Source organism: Ciconia boyciana, chromosome 18 (assembly GCF_034638445.1).
Source record: "Ciconia boyciana chromosome 18, ASM3463844v1, whole genome shotgun sequence".
Lineage (NCBI taxonomy): Eukaryota > Metazoa > Chordata > Aves > Ciconiiformes > Ciconiidae > Ciconia > Ciconia boyciana.
In genome coordinates, this window is record NC_132951.1 from 7,240,146 (window position 1) to 7,257,912 (window position 17,767).

The following is a 17,767-nucleotide window of genomic DNA, read 5'->3' on the forward strand; positions in this document are numbered from 1 at the left end:
CGGCATGCCCGGCGGCGGCGGCGCGACTATAACTCCCGGCGTGCCCCGCGGCGGCGGCGCGACTACAACTCCCGGCGTACCCCGCGGCGCCGCCCGACTACAACTCCCGGCGTGCCCCGCGGCGCAGTCCGCGCCGGTCCGGCGGGAGGCGGCAGCCCTGGCCGAGGGGGTCCCGCCGAGCGCGGGCCGTAGCCCGCCCCGCCACCCGCTGCCGCGGCCTCTGCCGAGGAGGTAGGAGCCGGTTCCCCGCTGCCCTCTCCCCTCCCTCGCTGCGCCGCGGGCCGTGCCCCCGCTGAGGCGGCGCGGCCCGGCCCGGCCCCGCCGCGGAGGCGTCCGGCCTCTGACGCGGCGGCCTCTGCTTTGCCAGGACCCCCGGTGGCGGCCGGCGGAGCGGCGCTGCCGGCTTCAAGTCGCCGGTGAGTCCCCGCCCGGGCTGGGGGGGGGGGAGGTGGGCCCTGCTCGGCGGCTCCCCCCGGCAGCGGCCTCTGCCCTCTCCCGGCGGGGCCGAGGCCTGCTCCGGCGGCGGAGGGGGCCGGCGGCGGGCGGTGTCCCCGGCCGCCGCTCGCGCGTTTGCGGTGGCTCGGCCCGGCGCCGCAGGGAGTGTTCTTCCAGGAGGGTGAGGTTGCTCGTTGCCCGAGCAACTGCCGGCCCCGCGGTTCCGCGCTGCGGCGTCCTGGGAGCTTCTCTTAAAAGCCAAACTGTGATTTTTTTTATTTTCACCTTACGCTGTAAATCTACAAAGTGCCGTAGAATACGATACGGAGCACGCTGGCGTTACGTAAACTGATAAATGTTTTACCTGAGCTTCCGCCCATCCCTGCCCAGGAGATATTTTTTCACTTTTTTTTTTTTTCCCTTTTTACCCAGTGGCACACCGTGTGTTTTCTGATCGGTGCCCTCCAGCACTGCAGCCCTTATCCAGCGCTGCATTAGTGAGTGTTAAATGTGTTCTGTGCTCTACAGATCCCATCTCCAAGGTCCTGCCAGCCTCATGGAGCCAACGAAGAAGCCCTGCGGTATGAAATTGAAGAGCTGAAACAGAAAGACCTTGCTCTAGACCAGGAAATTGCACAGTTATTGTCGGAGTATGTCCTTGGCAAGCTCAATGTTTGGTGTGATGCCTCGATTATTTTTGTTTTTAAAATTAAATATGGTCCAGGAATTATTGCTACAAGCTGACCTCTTATGAAGCCATTTTTGTCATGGTGCTATACAATGTTGATTGCAGTGTTGTTTTGAGTTATGGGACCCGTTAAAGACAAGAGGGAGTTCTTTCTGATTTATTTGGTAAAGCAAAACAAGTTTTACCAGGAGCTTGGATAAGAAGATTTTAACTTTACCCCAGATGTTGAGGTAATTACGTGTAAATTGGGAATAAATAATTTTAACCATCATGATACTACAACACGTCATGCTACCAGATGAGCTTGTTCATGTGAGAATTAAAATTGAGATAATGACTTGTATGACCTGCCAAGTCCCAGATGAAACGATTTCCTTTTTCGCTCCATCTTGATCAAGTGTTCACTTGTTTTGTGTCTGAGGCGAGTGGGTTAAACCTTTGTGTTCAAGAAGCAGAGATGTTTTCTAGGCAAGAACACTCTGGCATGATGGGTGCCACGTACAGGACAGTGCAACTGTTTTATTGTGGTTTCTTATGACACACTGTGGCAGCTGCATATTAGCAACTGTTTTGAGATTAAATTGCTGCTTGATTTTTATTTTTTTTTAAAGAGAGGGAATCTCTGTGGGTTATTTGTTGCGAAGGAGCGATATTTTCTAAGATAATGTGTAGTGTTTAAAATGGAAACGGTAGAACAACAAAGGCTGTTCCAAAAGCTTTTTTTTTCTTTTAGCCTCGAGGATAAACAGACCTTCTTAATTTTTTTCCCTAGCTGCAGATTAGAGATACGTATAAGTTGAATTCCCCACAGCCTATTCCTCATGCTACTTAACTCTGAGAATTTGGGTGGATTGGTTTTTTTGTTCTTTTTTCTTTTTTTGATAAGTCTTGATGTAGCAAAACCCCTCAAAATGAGGATCTGCTCATTTGTAGCTTTCATGTTTGACTTGCAGCAGCAACTGCACTTGCTGCCTTCAGATTCCGCTTTAGATGCGCCATGTTTGGGTATCTCAAATATCCTTGCCGTGCTTGGTCGGTAGTGGCAGCACTTGCTATGCAGCAGCAGCAGCAATCCCGCTGTGTCATTTTTGACCTTTCTGGCTTCTTTGTTACAGAGGCTACAGCCTGGAGGAATTGGAGAAGCACATCTCTCTGCTCCATGAGTATAATGATATTAAAGATGCTGGACAGATGCTGCTAGGCAAGCTGGGTAAGGAAGGGGAAGGCTATTAAAGAACTTCTTAATCAATGTTTTCATATAGTCAGAGAGAGAGAAGCTACTACGCCATAAAGGCAGAGCTTGTTTTAAAGATTCTTCAGTTCTGGGTTTATATTACCAAGTCACTTATGCAAGCACAAATGCTTCTGTTGTTATTTTCCTGGGATATTTTTAGAACTGAACATGGGAAATAATTGTCATTTACCAGTACTGTAGTCTGTGTTATGGATTACCAAAATTTGAATAGTCTTACTAATTTTTGCCACTTTTGTTCTTCATATGCTTTAAAAAAAGTGTTGAGACAAGCAGGGGACCTAGCTGCAAAACCTTAGATTGGTTTCATAGCTATGGGAGGTTCTATGGGATGGTTAGGGGCCACTGGGAGGAAAATGCAACTTTTCTGACTGATCTGATCTTTGTTTAATGGAAGTAATGGTATTTCTTTCTTTTCTAGCTGTTATCCGAGGGGTTACTACAAAGCAGCTCTACCCTGAATATGATCTGGAGCTTAGCGACTAGTATTGAACCTGAAGACTGCCACGTCCTGGAACAATGACTGTTACTGGGCCGTTATGTTTTGGTGTCGTGTCTGTTTAGAACTGATATAAGGTGGCCTCGGAAGTATGTATGTAGAATTGCAACAGAGTGTGGGTTAACAGCCTTATTTCTAAGAAGCTTTGGAACATGAAAGTTGTTGAATCTATCAACTGTTTCCTGCTTGTGGGAAAGGGATGTAGGACTTTGGATAATTTTGTCTACTGTCTGATCAACAGTATTTTCATTTTTTTAATTGGAAAGGTTTTAATTCAGGTTGATGTTAAGACTCTTCCCATCGAGCCTTTGCTTCTTTGCAACATCCAGGGGCTATTTGGATACGCTAATCTGCAGGTGGAAGCAGCTACTACTGAACAGATAAAGGAAGTGCGGGCATACAAATGTGCAATGTAAGAGCTGCTTTGCAAGAAAAGAAGAAACCCTCAGAAATAGGGAGGGAAGAAGGCTGAAGCTGTGGTGGTTTGGGGGTTTTGTTTTGTTCTGTGATCAAATCTGGGTAAGTCTGGGTGTTCTGCATTTTTGTACTTGACTGCTCTGGTATCTAGAGATTTTGTATTATTTCTGTAGCAAGTGGCAAAATGTGAAGTTGTGTTGAACTGTCCAGTCTGAATAAAGCAGCTATCACATTTCTGAGTAATTCACTTTAAGAGCCTATAAAACATTGCACGAACCTGGGAACAAATTCTTAAACTATATTCTGAGATAACTGTAACATCTATTATTGAAATGTGAGGGCTCCTAATGGAGGCAGTGTGGCAGCACTACCAAGTAATGAGTAGGTGCAGAACTACCTTTACTCTCTTCTAAATGCAGAGTCACTGTGAAAGTGAGCGGTGTCCTAAACACAAAATTATGTTGAGAGCATGAATGTTTCAATGTCAGGTGTTAGGATTGAGGGTGACTGTACAGACTAAATTTGGCTGCTTCGTGCAGTTCTAAGTGATGAAATGCTCTGCTGACTGCAGATCCATTGTCCCTTTTTCACTCAAGCTTGATGTCCTTCTGCCCATTTCTACTTCTAAGACCTTCCTGTCAGTGAGTTCCCCCCGGTCTCCAGTCAGGCCCGTACTGCAGTCTGCTCGTTATTTCCAAATTTGAATCAAACAAATCTGTCTTCGTAGGGTTTGGAAACTAGGGAACAGTCATGAAGGTTGCTGCTGAGAATAGAGAATTGGTTTTGTGCTCTCTGTTATGGACCTGGTGCAGAAACATCACCAATAAGTATCTTGTTTTGGAATAAAAGCCCTGGGGAGGGGTCTAAAGCAGGGGGACAGACAACAAATCTGTATTCTGTGATTCATTTGAGCAAGTCTCTGCTAATCTGCAGCTGTGCTTCTCTGGAGGGCGTTTACTGCAGCCATATAAGAATGGACTTGCATGGGTATGGTCACAGGTATATCCTCCCCACCATAACCCATCTCTTGCCAAGTGTGGGAAACTCCTGTGTTTTGGAGTGTTTTAAGGGGAGGAAAAAAGTCACAAGAAGGCTAGAACTGGGAAACGCTAACTTTGTTCTCAAAACCCACGTTGCTGGTTTGGCTGGTATTTTCTGTGTGCAAGAACTGGTTTAGCCCGGAGTGTCCCAGCCAAAAGGCTAGTCTGGCAATGGCACAAGCAACTGGAAATGTTTTTTGCAATGGGACGTATGTGCCGAAATTCCTTCAGTTTGCGTTGGGTGGCACATGCGATGCAGTATACTCCATTACCAAAGTTACTGAAGGTTAAGGACTGAGAGCTCCACGTTTTCTTCTCCTTGTAGGAGCACTAGTATTAAAATTTGCAGCTGTAGCTGTGCAAGTGTTCTGCCTGGCTCCAGAACTCATGCTTCCACGGTGATGGGCTTACACTTGAATTAGCACAAGACAGTTGTCCAAGAAAGGTGCCCTGACCGCAGTCCCTTGTCCACGGAGGATGAACACAGAACCAACCAGCTGAGGTAAGAGCAAACTGCCCTTGGGGAGTCCCTGCGGCTCCGCAGCTGGCACGGGAACGTGACACGTGGTGGCAGCTCCGCTCCGCTGCTGTTCTGTGCAGAGCAGGGAAACCCAGAACAACGGAAAGATTCCAGGGTCTAAGTTAATGACTCCTGGGATGCTTCAGGACAGGACTGGACTCTGGCACTTAGGGACTTCATCACAGCTCCTCTTACTGCTCCTCCCAGAGTTACTTCTTGTACCTTAATTGCTATCTGGAGGATAAAATATGCTGGCCTTTGTCCAAATCCAGAAGAGGAATAGAACAAATCTCTTCTACTGATTTCTAGAAGTAAATCTCCAAACTCTCTAACAACGTGTATAGCTGGAAAAATACTGAGTGTAATAATGATAAGTGTAACTTCAGATTTTTAATTTAAATTTAGAAAGTGTATTTCTGCCAAGTCAGACCCAGCTATCATGAGCTAACAGATAACAAATGGTATTACAGAGCTTACAGAGCTTCACCGAAGGGCAGTACATGCTGTCTGCATGGAGCTGCTGCAGAGCAGGATACCACAGACCCCTGAACACCCTTGGTTCCTCAGGAAAAAAAAAGCAGCATGCTCTTTTTTTTTAATGAGTCAGTGTACTCAGATGAGTATTGAGCCAAGAAACAGCCTCTCCCCCTTTAGGTCACTTTCAGTTTTATTTCTTGTGTATCTTATGCATCAGTCCCTATTACAAGCCTCTTTCCTCATCACACGCCTCTACTCTGGATATAACCATTTCCTTACATTGCTTTGTGTAAGCTGTGTTTTCTCCTCCACATCCCTGTTTTAGTCTGATTTTGAGCTCTTCTGTGTCCAAAAGCAGGGCTAATGGAAAGAAAATATGCTAGGACAACACAGGGAAAATAAAATCCGTATAGTAGATAAGTTATGCTGCCAGTCGCAAGGAACAAACAAATCCCTGCAATCAAGGGAACACAGCTCTGTAAGACACTGTATTTCCTGCTGCTAAACAATTTGGGGATGGGTTTTTATATCCCTTAGCAACCTAATGTTCCCAAAGTCAACAGGAATTTTGGCACAGCTAACTCCTGTTAATGAACTGTTTGTGATGCTTAAAAAAAAAAATTATACAGCCTGTCACTGAAAAAAATGCCTCTCTGATTAAAGTCATCTCAAGGAAAGGGTGGAAGTGAACTGCAATTAACCTCTTTCCTTCTGCTGTCCATCATGCTGTCAGCGTGTAGCTGCGTTATTGTGCTGCAGAGATGCTTGCGGATGTTCCCTCCGTAGCACACAGTCAGCTGTCTGCAGCGTGGGCCATCGCAGCATCCATCTTAGGAAGACAGCTTTTATCGTGATGGCCTAGTGTTTTCTCTAACTCTGTTTTCACTTTAAGCTGACAGTCCCAAATTGCCTTCTGTATGCTCTGCAGGTTCCACTGGGTTCTCAGGAGAGCATCATCCACTGTGAAAACACCATCACGTACTCTTCGCACTTGTGTGCACACGGCAGATGATTTCAGCTCCAGACCAATCTCATGAACTATTTTTCGGAGGTACTGCTGAGTCTCATGCAAGCAATGGATTTCTAGAAGGACAGAGAGATTCTGTCAGAAGCAGCAAAGCGTTGACACAAACTCAGACCTTGTCTGTAAATCCAGGCGTCACTCACAGCTATGCTGAAAGAACCGGTTTGGTAGAAAAGACTATTTAAGATACAGCACGGGTGCATTATGATTTTCTGGAATACTGCAGGTTGTCGTAGCACCTCCCAAAGTGAATGTTTTAGAAAACAAACCCATAGATACAGGAGACTTACGCAGAAATTTAGGTATTTCAAAGGGGATAAGAAAAGGTACCTTTTCAATAAGACAAATAATTTGTGAGGAGTAGGAGATTGGTTGCAGGAAAGCAAACCACACTTTAAAAAAAAGCAACCCAACCACACTGAACTGCATTACACTGAAACATTGGGATCAGGAAGAATTTTGCCCGATAGGTATTCACTATGCAAAATTTGCTTGCCTCAGTCTTAGATCTGGAAATTGCAGGGAAAATCCTGTGAGTCAGGTGCACAGCTGGCTTGATTTACTATAGCAGCTTCAGTACTGTCAGGGTTCCGGATCTTGCCCTACCAAAAAAATCTTTCCACTGTGCTAAAGAGTTCATCTAACAAGATGCTTTTGTGACTTTGGAAACTACAAATCAGTACATTTTCTGCAGGGATTACCAGTTACGAGTTGATACAAAGTTCCCACCAACTCCTTTTGCATTAAATCATGAATAAGAAACTGAAGTTTACCAACTTATTTGCCATAAGATATACCCAGACTTCCCCAGTAGTTTTTGTACCCGTCCTACCTAGCTGGAATTCTGGAAGTGTGAACTGGAGGCATCGGATTGCTGTGATTATTGGAGGGCTTTTTTCCATGGGGCGAATCAACCCTTTGACAGCCAGCTCGTATGCCTCTTGTGTTTTCATATCAATGTTAGAATGCCTGGAAAAAGAAAAAAAGGAGCAGAGCAGGCACTTAGTACTTCTCCTCAATGGGATTCAAAATATCTCCACCCCCAATAAAGCAGAGCTGCAATTTTTATTCTTAAAACTGCCTATGTGTTGAGTCTTTGCATACATTTTAATGCTATATATACTGTCAGTAGCGTAGCACAGTTTGGGAGGGAGGTACTTGGTCACGTCTACAAGATATTTTTGTAGGTCCTAATGTAGCTAATAGGTCCTAAAATAGCTGGAGGTTTCAGGATACAAGAAGGACACTTAACTGCAACCTCTCACCAGAGTACAGAGCACTCAGAGTAACTTCTCTCTGTTCCTGTCTAGCACTCCAACCTTTAAAGACTTTGATAATGGCAAACAAAATCATCTCATTTGTTTTAAAGACCAGCAAATGGCAGTCAGATCAGGTCAGCTGCATTTCCCCATTGGATACGTACATCAGCAGGGCCTTATGATTTGTTCCTTGAATGACAGCGAGAATCCGTTCCAGCTTCTCCCTTGTGATATGATCTGCAAATATTAAGGTAGAAACAAAGTCTCAATTATCCATCCAGAAACTGGAAAGAGACAGCAGTCTGAAATGTGCCATCAGGGTGTTACTGTCCCTTTGGCAGGCAGTCACATCGAAATGGGCTGACGAGAACCGCCAAGAGGTGGCTTTAGCAGAGTCACTGCTCCTGGCAGTACCGTGGTAATGCACGGAGCAGCACAGCGCTGGACGACAACGGGAAGAATAATTTTGCTTAACTGATTTCAGGATGTTGGCTCCAGTTTCTCTTATCGGATGTTTGAAGAGTTTCATTCAATGAAAGCCTCTAACCACTATCTCTGGGTATGATTTATGGAGAGACCTGGGTCCCACCCAATCCAGGAGCAACTACTGTGATCAGGACTCATACTGGCTTTCTATATATTTAGCAGTTGTATTTAGCACAGGACTGCGATGTCAGGACTACGCGTGGGCTGCATGTACAAATAAAAACTACAAACCGTTTAGGGCATACCTTTTATCTTTGTGCAATTTACCAGGTTAAATGCTTTGCAGTTAAAATGCTATTTGTTTGGTGTTCCGTTTTTTTTTTTAAAAAAAAAAAACCACATCAACTGAGTTTCTTACCAAATGTTGTCTTCTCTACTAGCTTCCCTGTGTCTGAGAAGTCATCAGTGGCTTTACCAAACAGCCCACCGACAGTGTAAACCTTGAAGAAGAGCAAAGAGTGCAATTTATCAAAGAAATACTCCAAGCAATTGAGTAGCAATATTCTGCCGTGCAGCTGCTAGGAAGTGCAGGCTACGATGATGTTGCACAAAAAGACAGCAGCGTCCTCTGCTCATACGGCCACGTGTGGATGCTCATGCAAAGGATGAATTCTGGACCCTGAAAAGCTCTCAAAAGCATCGGTGGGTTTGAGACTCAAAAGCAGAATCACTGCCACAGGGCCGGTCCGGGGCACGGGGGCAGGAATCAAGTGTGAGGTTGCGCTCAGATATTCCGAGGCCCCTCAGAGCCATCACCTACCTTGGTCAGGTGGCAGTTGTAGAGATCAGTGAGTAGCTTGTTCCCGTGGCCTATGCCGAGTACTGAAACACAGAAGACGGGGAACCCGTTATTCAGCCCCATGGAAAGTTACTGACGTGCATCTACCCAGCGCTGCACACTCACGGTACTTTTCTTCCCCCCACCCCGGACAGGGCCGTATCTCCTTAGAAGTCATGTCTGAGCAGTGCAGTTAGACCCCCAAGTTATTGCCTGTCAATAAAACTATAAGGCTGTAACTAGGCCTCTTGGATTGCCCCAGAACTTTCCACCTGGGTACTTCAGGGCGAATGCTTAGCAATGCCAGCCACAGGGAAGCCAATTCAAGTGGTGGAGCGGAGACGGGGGGGTTACGTGGCAGATCACTGGTGCTGTCACGGGCAGGAGCTTGGTGCCTCACAGCAAAGCCCTGTGTGCCGGGGGTAAGGGGTCGCTCCCGTCTCCCGGCATTGCGGGTGTCTTGTCGGATCGGTTCTTCTGTGTTTTACATTTATCCTCCCAGCTGGTTGTCAGACCCGGGGGCTGCTGCTGCGCAACGGCGGAGCGTCCACCGCTTCTTCCCCACACGGAACCCGTCGCCTCGCAGCCGGCGGGATGCGGTGCCGCTCTGGGACGAGACTCACCGAAGACTCCCGAGGCCTTCACGTCCAGCCGGTGACCCGCTCCGATCTTCAGCCGCCTGAACCGCGGGCCTCGGACTGCAACGGAAACAGCGTCGGGGCCGGTCCGCGCCGCCCGCCCCGGGCTCCGCCGCCCCGGGGCTCCCACCGCCCCCGCCCCCCCAGGCCGAGGCCCCGCGGCGGCCCTTACCGAGGGGGTGGTCGGCCAGCACCGGCACCCTCGCGGCCACCAGCCCCGCCGCCCCGCCGTCGGCCCCGGCCGGGACCGGCAGGAAGCGGACGTGCTGCCGCGGGGCGCGCCCCGGCGCCGCGTTCAGCTCTGCAAGAGAAGCGGGGGGCGGTCAGGGAGGGGCGGCCGGCAGCCCCCGGGGGGCGGGGGGGGTCCCGCCGCCGGCCCCCGCCGCGCTCACCGCGCAGAAGCCGCGTCTCCACCGCCTCACGGACGCAGCCCCACGCCACCCCTGCCGGCTTGTACACGGCGAAGAGCCCGCCCGGCACCGCCGCCATGCCCGCTGCCCGCCCCGCTCCGCCCCGCCGGGCGCTTCCGGGGCAGGCGGCGGCGGCGGGATGCTGCTGCTGCTGCGGCGGGCGGCGGCGGCGGCGGCGGCGCGGGCGGGAGTCCCGCTGCTGCGGGCGGGTCCCGGCTCCCCAGGCAAGTGCCTTCCCGCCCCGTCCCCTGCCCTGGCCCCCACCGCCCCCGTCCTCCGCGGGCAGCCCCAAGGGCGTCCGGGCGGTGCCCGCCCCGTTCCCGTTCCCGTTCCCGTTCCGTTCCCGCGGGCGCTGGGGACCCGCCGGGCCGGTTCCTCACCCCCTGCTCCCCGCAGGCAGAGCCTGTCTGAGCCACGCCGAGCCGCGGGCCCAGGATGGACGCAGCAGGGAGGAGGAGGAGGAGGAGGAGGAAGGGTGCTACCAGCTGTACCCCGGGCACATCCCCACCAGCCCGCTGCAGAAAGCGCTGCTGGCTGCCGGCTCGGCGTTTATGGCTCTCTATGACCCCTACAGACACGGTAAGCCGAGCGAGAGGAGCTCGTTCCACCCAGGGTTCTCATTAAGGTCCAGCAAATCCTGCCCCGTGTCTCCGGGGAGTTTCTCAGGGGACTTTATTTCTCCTTCTGTTGGGCGAGACATTTAGTAATGGGGCAAGTGCAGGGCTGAGACCTGGCCCAGGCAAGAGGCTGTGGAAGAGAGGGGGTGAGGAACCCCAAACACCCCCCAGTGATCTATCTCCTCCTGACCCCCTGTGATGCCACCCAGCCCCATCTCATTCCTCCTTGGTCCCCCAGGCCTCATGCCTGCTCCTGCATCCCTCCCTGCGGGTGACACCAGGGCAGAGCAGCCCCGAGGCTGAAGATCCATGGTTCATGGGGTCCCTGCTTTGCCACAGGCTTCCTGCCTGCTCCTGGCCAGGGGGTTCGTTGCCCCATGTCCTCACCTGCCAACCAAGGACGGCTGGGTGTTGCGAAAACCGCTCTTGGGTCATTCTCTGGTTTCTCTTCCAGACATGGTGGCAGTCCTCGGGGAGACCACGGGCTGCCTTGCCCTGCCCAACCTGCGAGACAAGATGAAACACCACCCTGAAGGTTACCGCATCCTCCAGTGCGTCCCTCCGCATCCCTCCCTCCCTCGCCGTGTGGTTCGTGGTGGGGAGGGAGACACAAGGCCAAGCACGTTTCTTGGGCCCCATGAAGGGAGAGCCCTGCGCTCCCCAGCTTGAAAGCAGCACAAGCGTTTTGTTAGCTCTAACCCTCCAGGTTGTTTATTTTACTTTACTTTTAATGATCACAAGAGCCTCGTGGCAAGTCTAAGGGCAAGAGCACAGCAGTCGCTGGGCCCAGCCCTATTTCAGGCGCTGCTGTCTGTCTGTTCTGCTTCGCTGCTGGAACTGGCAGGTGCCAACGCAAGGAGATGCAGCAGCAGGCGCAGGGGAGAAATCCATGAACGTGGATGCTGAGCAGCAATGAAAACCCACCACATCCATGGATTTCTCCACTGCGCCTGCTGCTGCATCTCCTTGCGTTGGAGACTTCGTCTCCGCTGGTCTACCTCCTCCTTAGACACCTCCGTATTTTCTTTCCCGGCGCCCACAGCATCTCCCCAAGCTGTGAAATCAGGCCACATTTCTTGTCTTCCTTGTTAAGACTTGATCACTTTTGCTTCTGTGTCTGCAGGGACTTGTTGAGAGCAGGAAGGCTGAGGACCAGGAGGGACATCATGAGTCTCTTATTAACCAAGATCTTACTGCTTATTCGCTTGCCTTCTCCCTGCTCCTTGTTATGTGTCACGCCTGCCACTTGTGTATCGTTTGGGTTGTACCATGTAGGGGCTGGGGAAAAGCTGCCTTTTGCCATATGTTTGTGCAGAGCAGCCTGATCCTGGCTCCGGACGCTGACCCAGCAAAGCACATGGAGCATCAGGATGGGCCTGAGCCCCAGAGAAACTGCCCAGGGAGAGGGGACAGCAAAGGCACCGAGGGCTGGGGAGAGATGTCCCCACCTGCTCCTTGCCCCATGGTATTGCAGGGATTTGCAGTGGTCCGATTTGTGCACACAAGTCTTTTTTTTAATCTCCCAAGCTGCTGAGATCCCTGCATCTGCAGCCAGGGTAAAGCTGGTGCGAGTCCTGCTTATCTCCCTGGCACCTCCGCTGCAGGAGCTGAGCAGCTCCTGGATCCACTGCAGGGCTTTTATCATGGGAAGAATTTATCCTGTGCATGGAAATAAAAGGGCTTTTGTTTAGTTCCAGGGCTGTGGGGCACCCGTTTGCCAACAACCTGGAGAGGAGTCCTTTCCTTGTGTGGCTGCCATAATGGCTGGTGGTGAAAGCCTGACCAGGAGAGAAATGAAACCTGCATTTAGAGCAAATTCCTTCCCCTCTTTAGGGTTGTTCCTTCAGAGCTGTGGCTGCTTTGCAGGGACGCTAAAGAGTTCCGCTCCCCCAGGGCCGGCTGTTGCTGGCGGCTGTGCCTGGCCAGCAGCCCACACGGCAGCGTTTCGGGTGCAGAGGACATCAGTGTTTTTCCAACCAGTCTTTTACAGGGGCACAAGATGAGAGCTCTTTTATTGCCAAGGCTTCAGGTAGATCTTTTAAGCAATTTGTGTCCCAGCCTCAGCAACAGAAATAAGGATGGCGCTATCCCTGCAGTGAGCAGTCAGGATCCGTGCAAGGAAAATGCCTGGGAAGGGCAGAGGCAGGGGATGGGGGTTTCCACGGGGTCCTTTTCTCCAGGACCCCCCACTGTGGGTTTCACTGGGAGACTCACTGACCTGTCTTTCTCTTTCAGGGAACGGCCTCGCATCCGTCTCTCCACCCTGGACATGGCCAGGCTGCGGGGGCTGCCACATGGCTCGCTGGGCCGAGAGTACGTCCGGTTCTTGGAGGACAACGTGAGTGTGGGGTTTCGCAGGGTGCAAACGGCTGTAGTTGATCCCTGTGCCGGGAGCTCGGATGTGCTTTAGAGGGAGATTGGAGCCATGGAGGAACCTGTGGGGAACCCTCTGGGAATGAGAGGGAGTTGGGACGGGTGAGATGCTGGGTGTTGGACAATGCCGGATTTGTCACCAGTGCTGTGCAATCCTTGGTTTTTGTCTATGTAAATGATACTGACCCCCATCATTGGGTGCTGGGAGATATGCTGATGGACAGAGCCACGTATTTCTGTTCATTAAAGAATGAGACCAGAAACTTCAGGTCTGGAAGGGGCTGAATTGGACCTCTTTGGATTTGCAGAAGGTTTCTCCGGACACCCGGATGCCGCCCAAGTTTGTTGATGATGAAGAGCTGGCGTACGTGATCCAGCGGTACCGAGAAGTCCACGACCTGATGCACACCCTCCTGGGCATGCCAACCAACATGCTAGGTGAGCAGCAGCGGGCTCAGAGGGCTGCGCTGCCAAACCCCACTGATGGTGCTCAGCTCAGCCACCTCTCCCAGGAACGGAGCAGGCTGGGTTCCCCAGTCCTCAGCCCGGGGAGGTGTGCGGGGAGGTTTGCATTGTCACTGTCCTGTATCGCTGGCTCTGTGGTGACCGAGAGCCTGCGGGATGTCACCTTTCCCCTGCTCGGAGATGCTCTGCCTGAGCCCTGGGTGCAGGCAGCTGCTGGGCGGGCGGTTGGGTGTTTGCTGCCTGGCAGGGAGGGTGACACCGAGGGAGGGGTGTTTCGCAAGCTCCGAGCGAAGGCAAAGTGGGGGGTTCCTGGTTGTTCCTTATCTGCGCCTCCCTGTGTCCTTTGCCCTCGTTTTGCATCTGACTCAATAGCAAGTGGCAAGTCGAGCCTTGCCGGTGGTGAGCCTGCGGGAACCGGCATGTCAGGTCTCCTGTGCAGGCTTTGGCTGAGACCTGGCGGCATTTGTAAAAGGTCTGTCCCATGCCAAGAGATGGGGAGAGCTGCACAGGGGATCAGGCTTCAGCAGTTGTGTTGCTAAAGATCTGCAGGGACCCAGCCTGCCCAGGAAGTGTTTCCCAAGCTCGCAGGACATCAACTGTGGGGTGCTGCTCCCCCGGGGGCCCCGGGCCATCCCTTTCGGGTGGGTGGTGCACGACAAGGCTCATCCTGGAACAGGATGAGGCCACAGCCAGGCTTGGGAAGCTTTTGCAAGTCCCGCCGTGGAGGCAGAGGGGACGGGTGTGTAGCAGTCCTCGGGAAGGGGCAGATCGTGCAGCCTGTGCTGCAGGACTGTGTGGCCCTGGCTAGCCCTCGACCCAGGCGCCCTGCCCGCTTATGGCCTCCTTGCTCCCTCCCAGGCGAGGTCGTGGTGAAGTGGTTCGAAGCCATCCAGACGGGGCTGCCCATGTGTGTCCTGGGAGCAGCGTTCGGCCCTGTCCGTCTCAGCGCACGGTAGGCACCAGCGCCGGCCGATGAGGATGGAGTCTCTGCCCTGGGGATGCGCCAGCCTGGGTGATGCTTTCCAGTGTCCTCTGGGGACAAAGAGGGGACGCTGCAGTTTGCAGGGGGGAGTCAGTCAGGGATCCCTCACGTGAATGCCCCCTTGACTGGGCACGTGTTGAGGGCCAGCAGCACCCTCACCGCGTTGACGGCCATTCCTCACCCCAGCACAGTTTGGGGATTGCAGAACCTGAGGTCTGGTCTTGGGTTTGCTGCTGACTGTAACCTTCCTGGCACACCGTCCTCTTCTGTGCCTCAGTTTCCCCTGTGAGATAAGCAGAAGGGATGCTAGAGGGGTGGAGGGGCTTGTGGTACATGGGATGCCTGGGGTTGGCATCTGCCGGAGACTTGGAGAAGGAAAGTGAAAACAAAACATGGAAGTCAAAACTGTCTGTGTCTTTTGTTCCAGAAAGCTGCAGGTCCTGGCCACCGAGCTGCTTCCCTGGGCAATTCGGAGCGGGCGCAATGCCAGCTGTATCCTGAATGTCTACTACGAGCAGCGCTGGGAGCAGCCAGTGGAGTCCCTGCGGGAGGAGATCGGCATCTTCCCTCCCCCGGCTGTTCAAGTGTGAGAGCTTAAGTACGGGGAGGGGACAGGGGATCCCCGATGGCAGACAGCAGCCGTCCCCTGCCATGCTCCATCTCCTCCTGCCCTGGAGCACAGCGTGGCTCTGCTACCAGCCACCACGGACCCGGGGGCTGAGTTTTCTCCTGCCAAGAGCTGGCACCCTCCTGTTGGTAGAGGCCAAGTAGCACCTCCCTGTGTCGTAACAAAACTTGACCTTTTTTGCTGTTTGTGATTCAGTGGAGGGATGGCAAGTCCCACTGTGCCTTTGCCAGCTGTGTCTGGCTGCTGGCTCCGGTACTGATGCTCCGAAATGCTGGGATGACGAGGGAGCAGAGCTGGTTTACAATGTACCGGAGCAAACTTGGCCTTCCACAGCTCTAGGGCTGTATAGGTAAATCCATCCTCCCATCTTCCCAAGGAAGAACGAGGCTTAAAGTCTTGGGGCTGCCCTGGACTGGAGCTAAACCAGTTTACAGAGCAGCCCAGGGGCAGCTTTGGTGTGTGCAACAGTGGAATCCTATCTTGTACTGGTGCCTGACTGGTCTCTTGATGGGTCATATGGGATGTGCCTCGCCTTGGAGACCAGGCGGTGTGTGATTGCATGCCCACAGGAGCAGGCAGGGAAATACCTTTGGATATTATCCCTGCTGGATTGGCTGTTCGAGAGCTGATCCCAGTCTGCCGTGTCTCCTTGTAGTCCCTCCCTATCAAAAATGCTGAAATCCACGTGATTGTGCTGGGTTTTCAGTAGGAATCGTTCCCTCCTTGGGCAACAAAATGACGCAATCAGGAATAAGGGGCTGAATCCTGGGAGTGCAGAAACGGCGGCTGCTTGTGCTGCATCTGGGAGCTGATTGCTGTCTGGGTTAATTAATCAGGGCTCCAGACCCCCAGTGGCTGGAGTGCAGAGCTGTCCATGCGAGGGCAGAGAGCCACAAGGCCGGGGGCTCTTCATACGTGTGAGTTTGCTGTTGAAATTCCCTCTTGCTTAATAAAATCCACAGCGGAGCTTGTGGTTCATTATGCCTCTCCTTCTGCCCCATCTCCCTTTCTGAGGAGGAGATCTGATGTGAAACCTCACTCCTTTTCGGCTCCTGCAGGGTCTGCTGTTCTTTGACTGCAGTGGTAGGTGATGGCAGGGCACGTGCGTGGCTGCACATCCCGGGGGACCGGGGCACAAAATGGGCTGTGGAGCCTCATCTTTCCAGCTGGGATTTGGGGGTGCTGGGCTGTTGAGTGGCTCCCTGCAGTGGTCGTTGCAGAAAGGCCCAGACAGGTGAAGATCGGGGTGCGGAGCAGAAGCGGGGCAAGGCTGCGGGCTTCCTAAAGCAATCCTGGTTCCCGAGGGAAGGAGGGGGTGCTCTGACTGGCGTCCTTTGGTGGCAGGCGGGGGACATGTCATTGCCCCACTGTGAGCTTCACCAGCCCTGTCCCAGTCTCCCACGGGATGCTGGAGCAGACGGGCAGGAGCAGGGGCTGACAGTGCGACCAGGGGTCAGAGTTGCTCCATCCCAGGAGGCTGAGCAGGGGCAAAACTCTTGGGTTTTGGGCTACATTTAAGAGCAGACACCAGGACAGGCGGACTGGCTTCCTTCCTGTGCCCACCGACTCCCCATTTTCAACTTCTCCCTCCACCCCACCCAGCCAGACTTCATGTTTTTCTTCAAACCCGGGCTTGTGCCGCCCCTTTGCCCCTGGAGTTACTTCAAGCAGATAATAAAGGATATCATATAAATACATCCTTCAGCTGCCGTAAAACACACAGAGTGGGGCTTGTCCTATTGCACTCATTGAGATGAAAGAAGCATTTGGCCCTAAAATGACCCGGAAATGTGCTTTTCTGCATCGGAAACATGTCGGAGCTTTGGGGCAGTTAAACTGAAGGGAAGCAAAGATTTGCCGCTTCCAGAAGCCATGAGCGGCAGTCAAGGAAATGCGGGAAACGATGGTCGTGGGAGAGGGTTTCGCTGCACTTTGGGTTATTTAGCGTGGCTGTGCAGCGCTTGGGCTGCTGGCGGTGGTTGTGCCGCCTTCGCGCAGCCGCGTGTTGCTTGGTGGGCTGCTGCCAGCGCTACAGAAATGGCACGTAATGTATTTTTAAACTGCATCTGCTCAGCCAGATCACTTAACGGCCACCGCGGGTCCTGTTTGCCATGGCTGTCGCTTGTCGAGTCTGCAAGAAGGAAAGCAGCGGTGGCAGAGGAGGGGAGCAGGCAGGTCAGGCACAAGCCACGTGAAAATACATTTTCTGGGGGGACGTATTGACTGCAGGCGAGTGGCAGCTCCACCACCGCCGCCAGCAGTGATCCGTGCCCACGCTGCTGGGACCGTTTAGGGGAAGCCGTAGCAATGCCTGCCGAAGGAGGTGATGCTGCTGCAGAACTGCGGACGGACCCGCTGGGATCGCTGCCCCTCCGCTCATCCCCCGCAGGGCCGTGTCCCGGAGCTCCTCTCCCCGCGTGGGCCTGTCCCCTCGTCCCCGGTACGCGGGCGCCACCTGCCCCCGCCCCCAAAACGGGGCTGCTCGCCCGCCGCGATCCGCCGAGGGCAGCCGGGCTCCCGCGCGGCGGCAGCGGCCGGGGGCGGCGGCTCCCCCCGGCCCGTTGCGGTCGCGGAACCCCCGGAGCGATCGCCGCGCCCCGGCGGCAAAATGCGACTCTGGTGGGACTCGAACCCACAACCTTTGAATGACTCCCGTCACCGCGCTAGAAGTCCAATGCGCTATCCATTGCGCCACAGAGCCCTTGCGTTGCCCCCCCGCCCTCACCGCCTCTTCCCGCCGCGCCGCGCCGCCCCGCGCCCCGCTCCGCCCCGAGCCCCG

General features: G+C 53.2%; 3 protein-coding genes and 1 non-coding gene across 5 annotated transcripts; 2 read left to right on the forward strand and 2 right to left on the reverse strand.

The window, feature by feature from the left end:
- Window positions 1-4: 4 nt before the first annotated feature.
- On the forward strand, window positions 5-3,523 carry SWI5 (SWI5 homologous recombination repair protein). Its single transcript, XM_072883468.1, has 5 exons — window positions 5-231; window positions 368-416; window positions 964-1,085; window positions 2,239-2,333; window positions 2,797-3,523. The coding sequence occupies exons 1-5, from the start codon at window positions 5-7 to the stop codon at window positions 2,859-2,861; spliced, it is 558 nt and encodes a 185-aa protein (XP_072739569.1). The 3' UTR covers window positions 2,862-3,523.
- A 1,709-nt stretch (window positions 3,524-5,232) lies between these two features.
- TRUB2 (TruB pseudouridine synthase family member 2) lies at window positions 5,233-10,178 on the reverse strand. Its single transcript, XM_072883354.1, has 8 exons — window positions 9,906-10,178; window positions 9,686-9,814; window positions 9,499-9,573; window positions 8,858-8,919; window positions 8,456-8,537; window positions 7,776-7,848; window positions 7,185-7,321; window positions 5,233-6,411 (listed from the first exon to the last, which is right to left on the reverse strand). The coding sequence occupies exons 1-8, from the start codon at window positions 10,000-10,002 to the stop codon at window positions 6,122-6,124; spliced, it is 945 nt and encodes a 314-aa protein (XP_072739455.1). The 5' UTR covers window positions 10,003-10,178; the 3' UTR covers window positions 5,233-6,121.
- On the forward strand, window positions 9,591-15,980 carry COQ4 (coenzyme Q4). 2 transcript variants are annotated; one of them, XM_072883353.1, is made up of 7 exons: window positions 9,591-10,151; window positions 10,324-10,502; window positions 10,995-11,091; window positions 12,776-12,878; window positions 13,222-13,351; window positions 14,237-14,330; window positions 14,788-15,980. In XM_072883353.1, exons 1-7 carry the CDS (start codon window positions 10,063-10,065, stop codon window positions 14,948-14,950), a joined length of 855 nt encoding a protein of 284 aa, XP_072739454.1. In that variant the 5' UTR covers window positions 9,591-10,062; the 3' UTR covers window positions 14,951-15,980. The 2 variants fall into 2 exon arrangements, with proteins under 2 accessions (XP_072739454.1, XP_072739452.1); XM_072883351.1 differs by having other exon boundaries at window positions 9,841-10,502; window positions 14,788-15,979.
- A 1,619-nt stretch (window positions 15,981-17,599) lies between these two features.
- TRNAR-UCU (transfer RNA arginine (anticodon UCU)) lies at window positions 17,600-17,689 on the reverse strand. The gene is given in 2 exon segments: window positions 17,600-17,635; window positions 17,653-17,689. It is a non-coding gene; the product is annotated as a tRNA-Arg (tRNA).
- Window positions 17,690-17,767: the final 78 nt, after the last annotated feature.

Coding starts and splice junctions, on each gene's coding strand:
- SWI5 (XM_072883468.1), top strand. CDS start 5: ATGCCCGGCGGCGGCGGCGCGACTATAACTCCCGGCGTGCCCCGCGGC. Junction 417..963: donor CTGCCGGCTTCAAGTCGCCG/GTGAGTCCCCGC, acceptor TGTGCTCTACAG/ATCCCATCTCCAAGGTCCTG. Junction 2,334..2,796: donor GATGCTGCTAGGCAAGCTGG/GTAAGGAAGGGG, acceptor TTTCTTTTCTAG/CTGTTATCCGAGGGGTTACT.
- COQ4 (XM_072883351.1), top strand. CDS start 10,001: ATGCCCGCTGCCCGCCCCGCTCCGCCCCGCCGGGCGCTTCCGGGGCAG. Junction 10,503..10,994: donor CTATGACCCCTACAGACACG/GTAAGCCGAGCG, acceptor TTTCTCTTCCAG/ACATGGTGGCAGTCCTCGGG. Junction 13,352..14,236: donor CATGCCAACCAACATGCTAG/GTGAGCAGCAGC, acceptor GCTCCCTCCCAG/GCGAGGTCGTGGTGAAGTGG.
- TRUB2 (XM_072883354.1), bottom strand. CDS start 10,002: ATGGCGGCGGTGCCGGGCGGGCTCTTCGCCGTGTACAAGCCGGCAGGG. Junction 9,815..9,905: donor GGAGACGCGGCTTCTGCGCG/GTGAGCGCGGCG, acceptor CTTCTCTTGCAG/AGCTGAACGCGGCGCCGGGG. Junction 7,322..7,775: donor AATCATAAGGCCCTGCTGAT/GTACGTATCCAA, acceptor TTCTTTTTCCAG/GCATTCTAACATTGATATGA.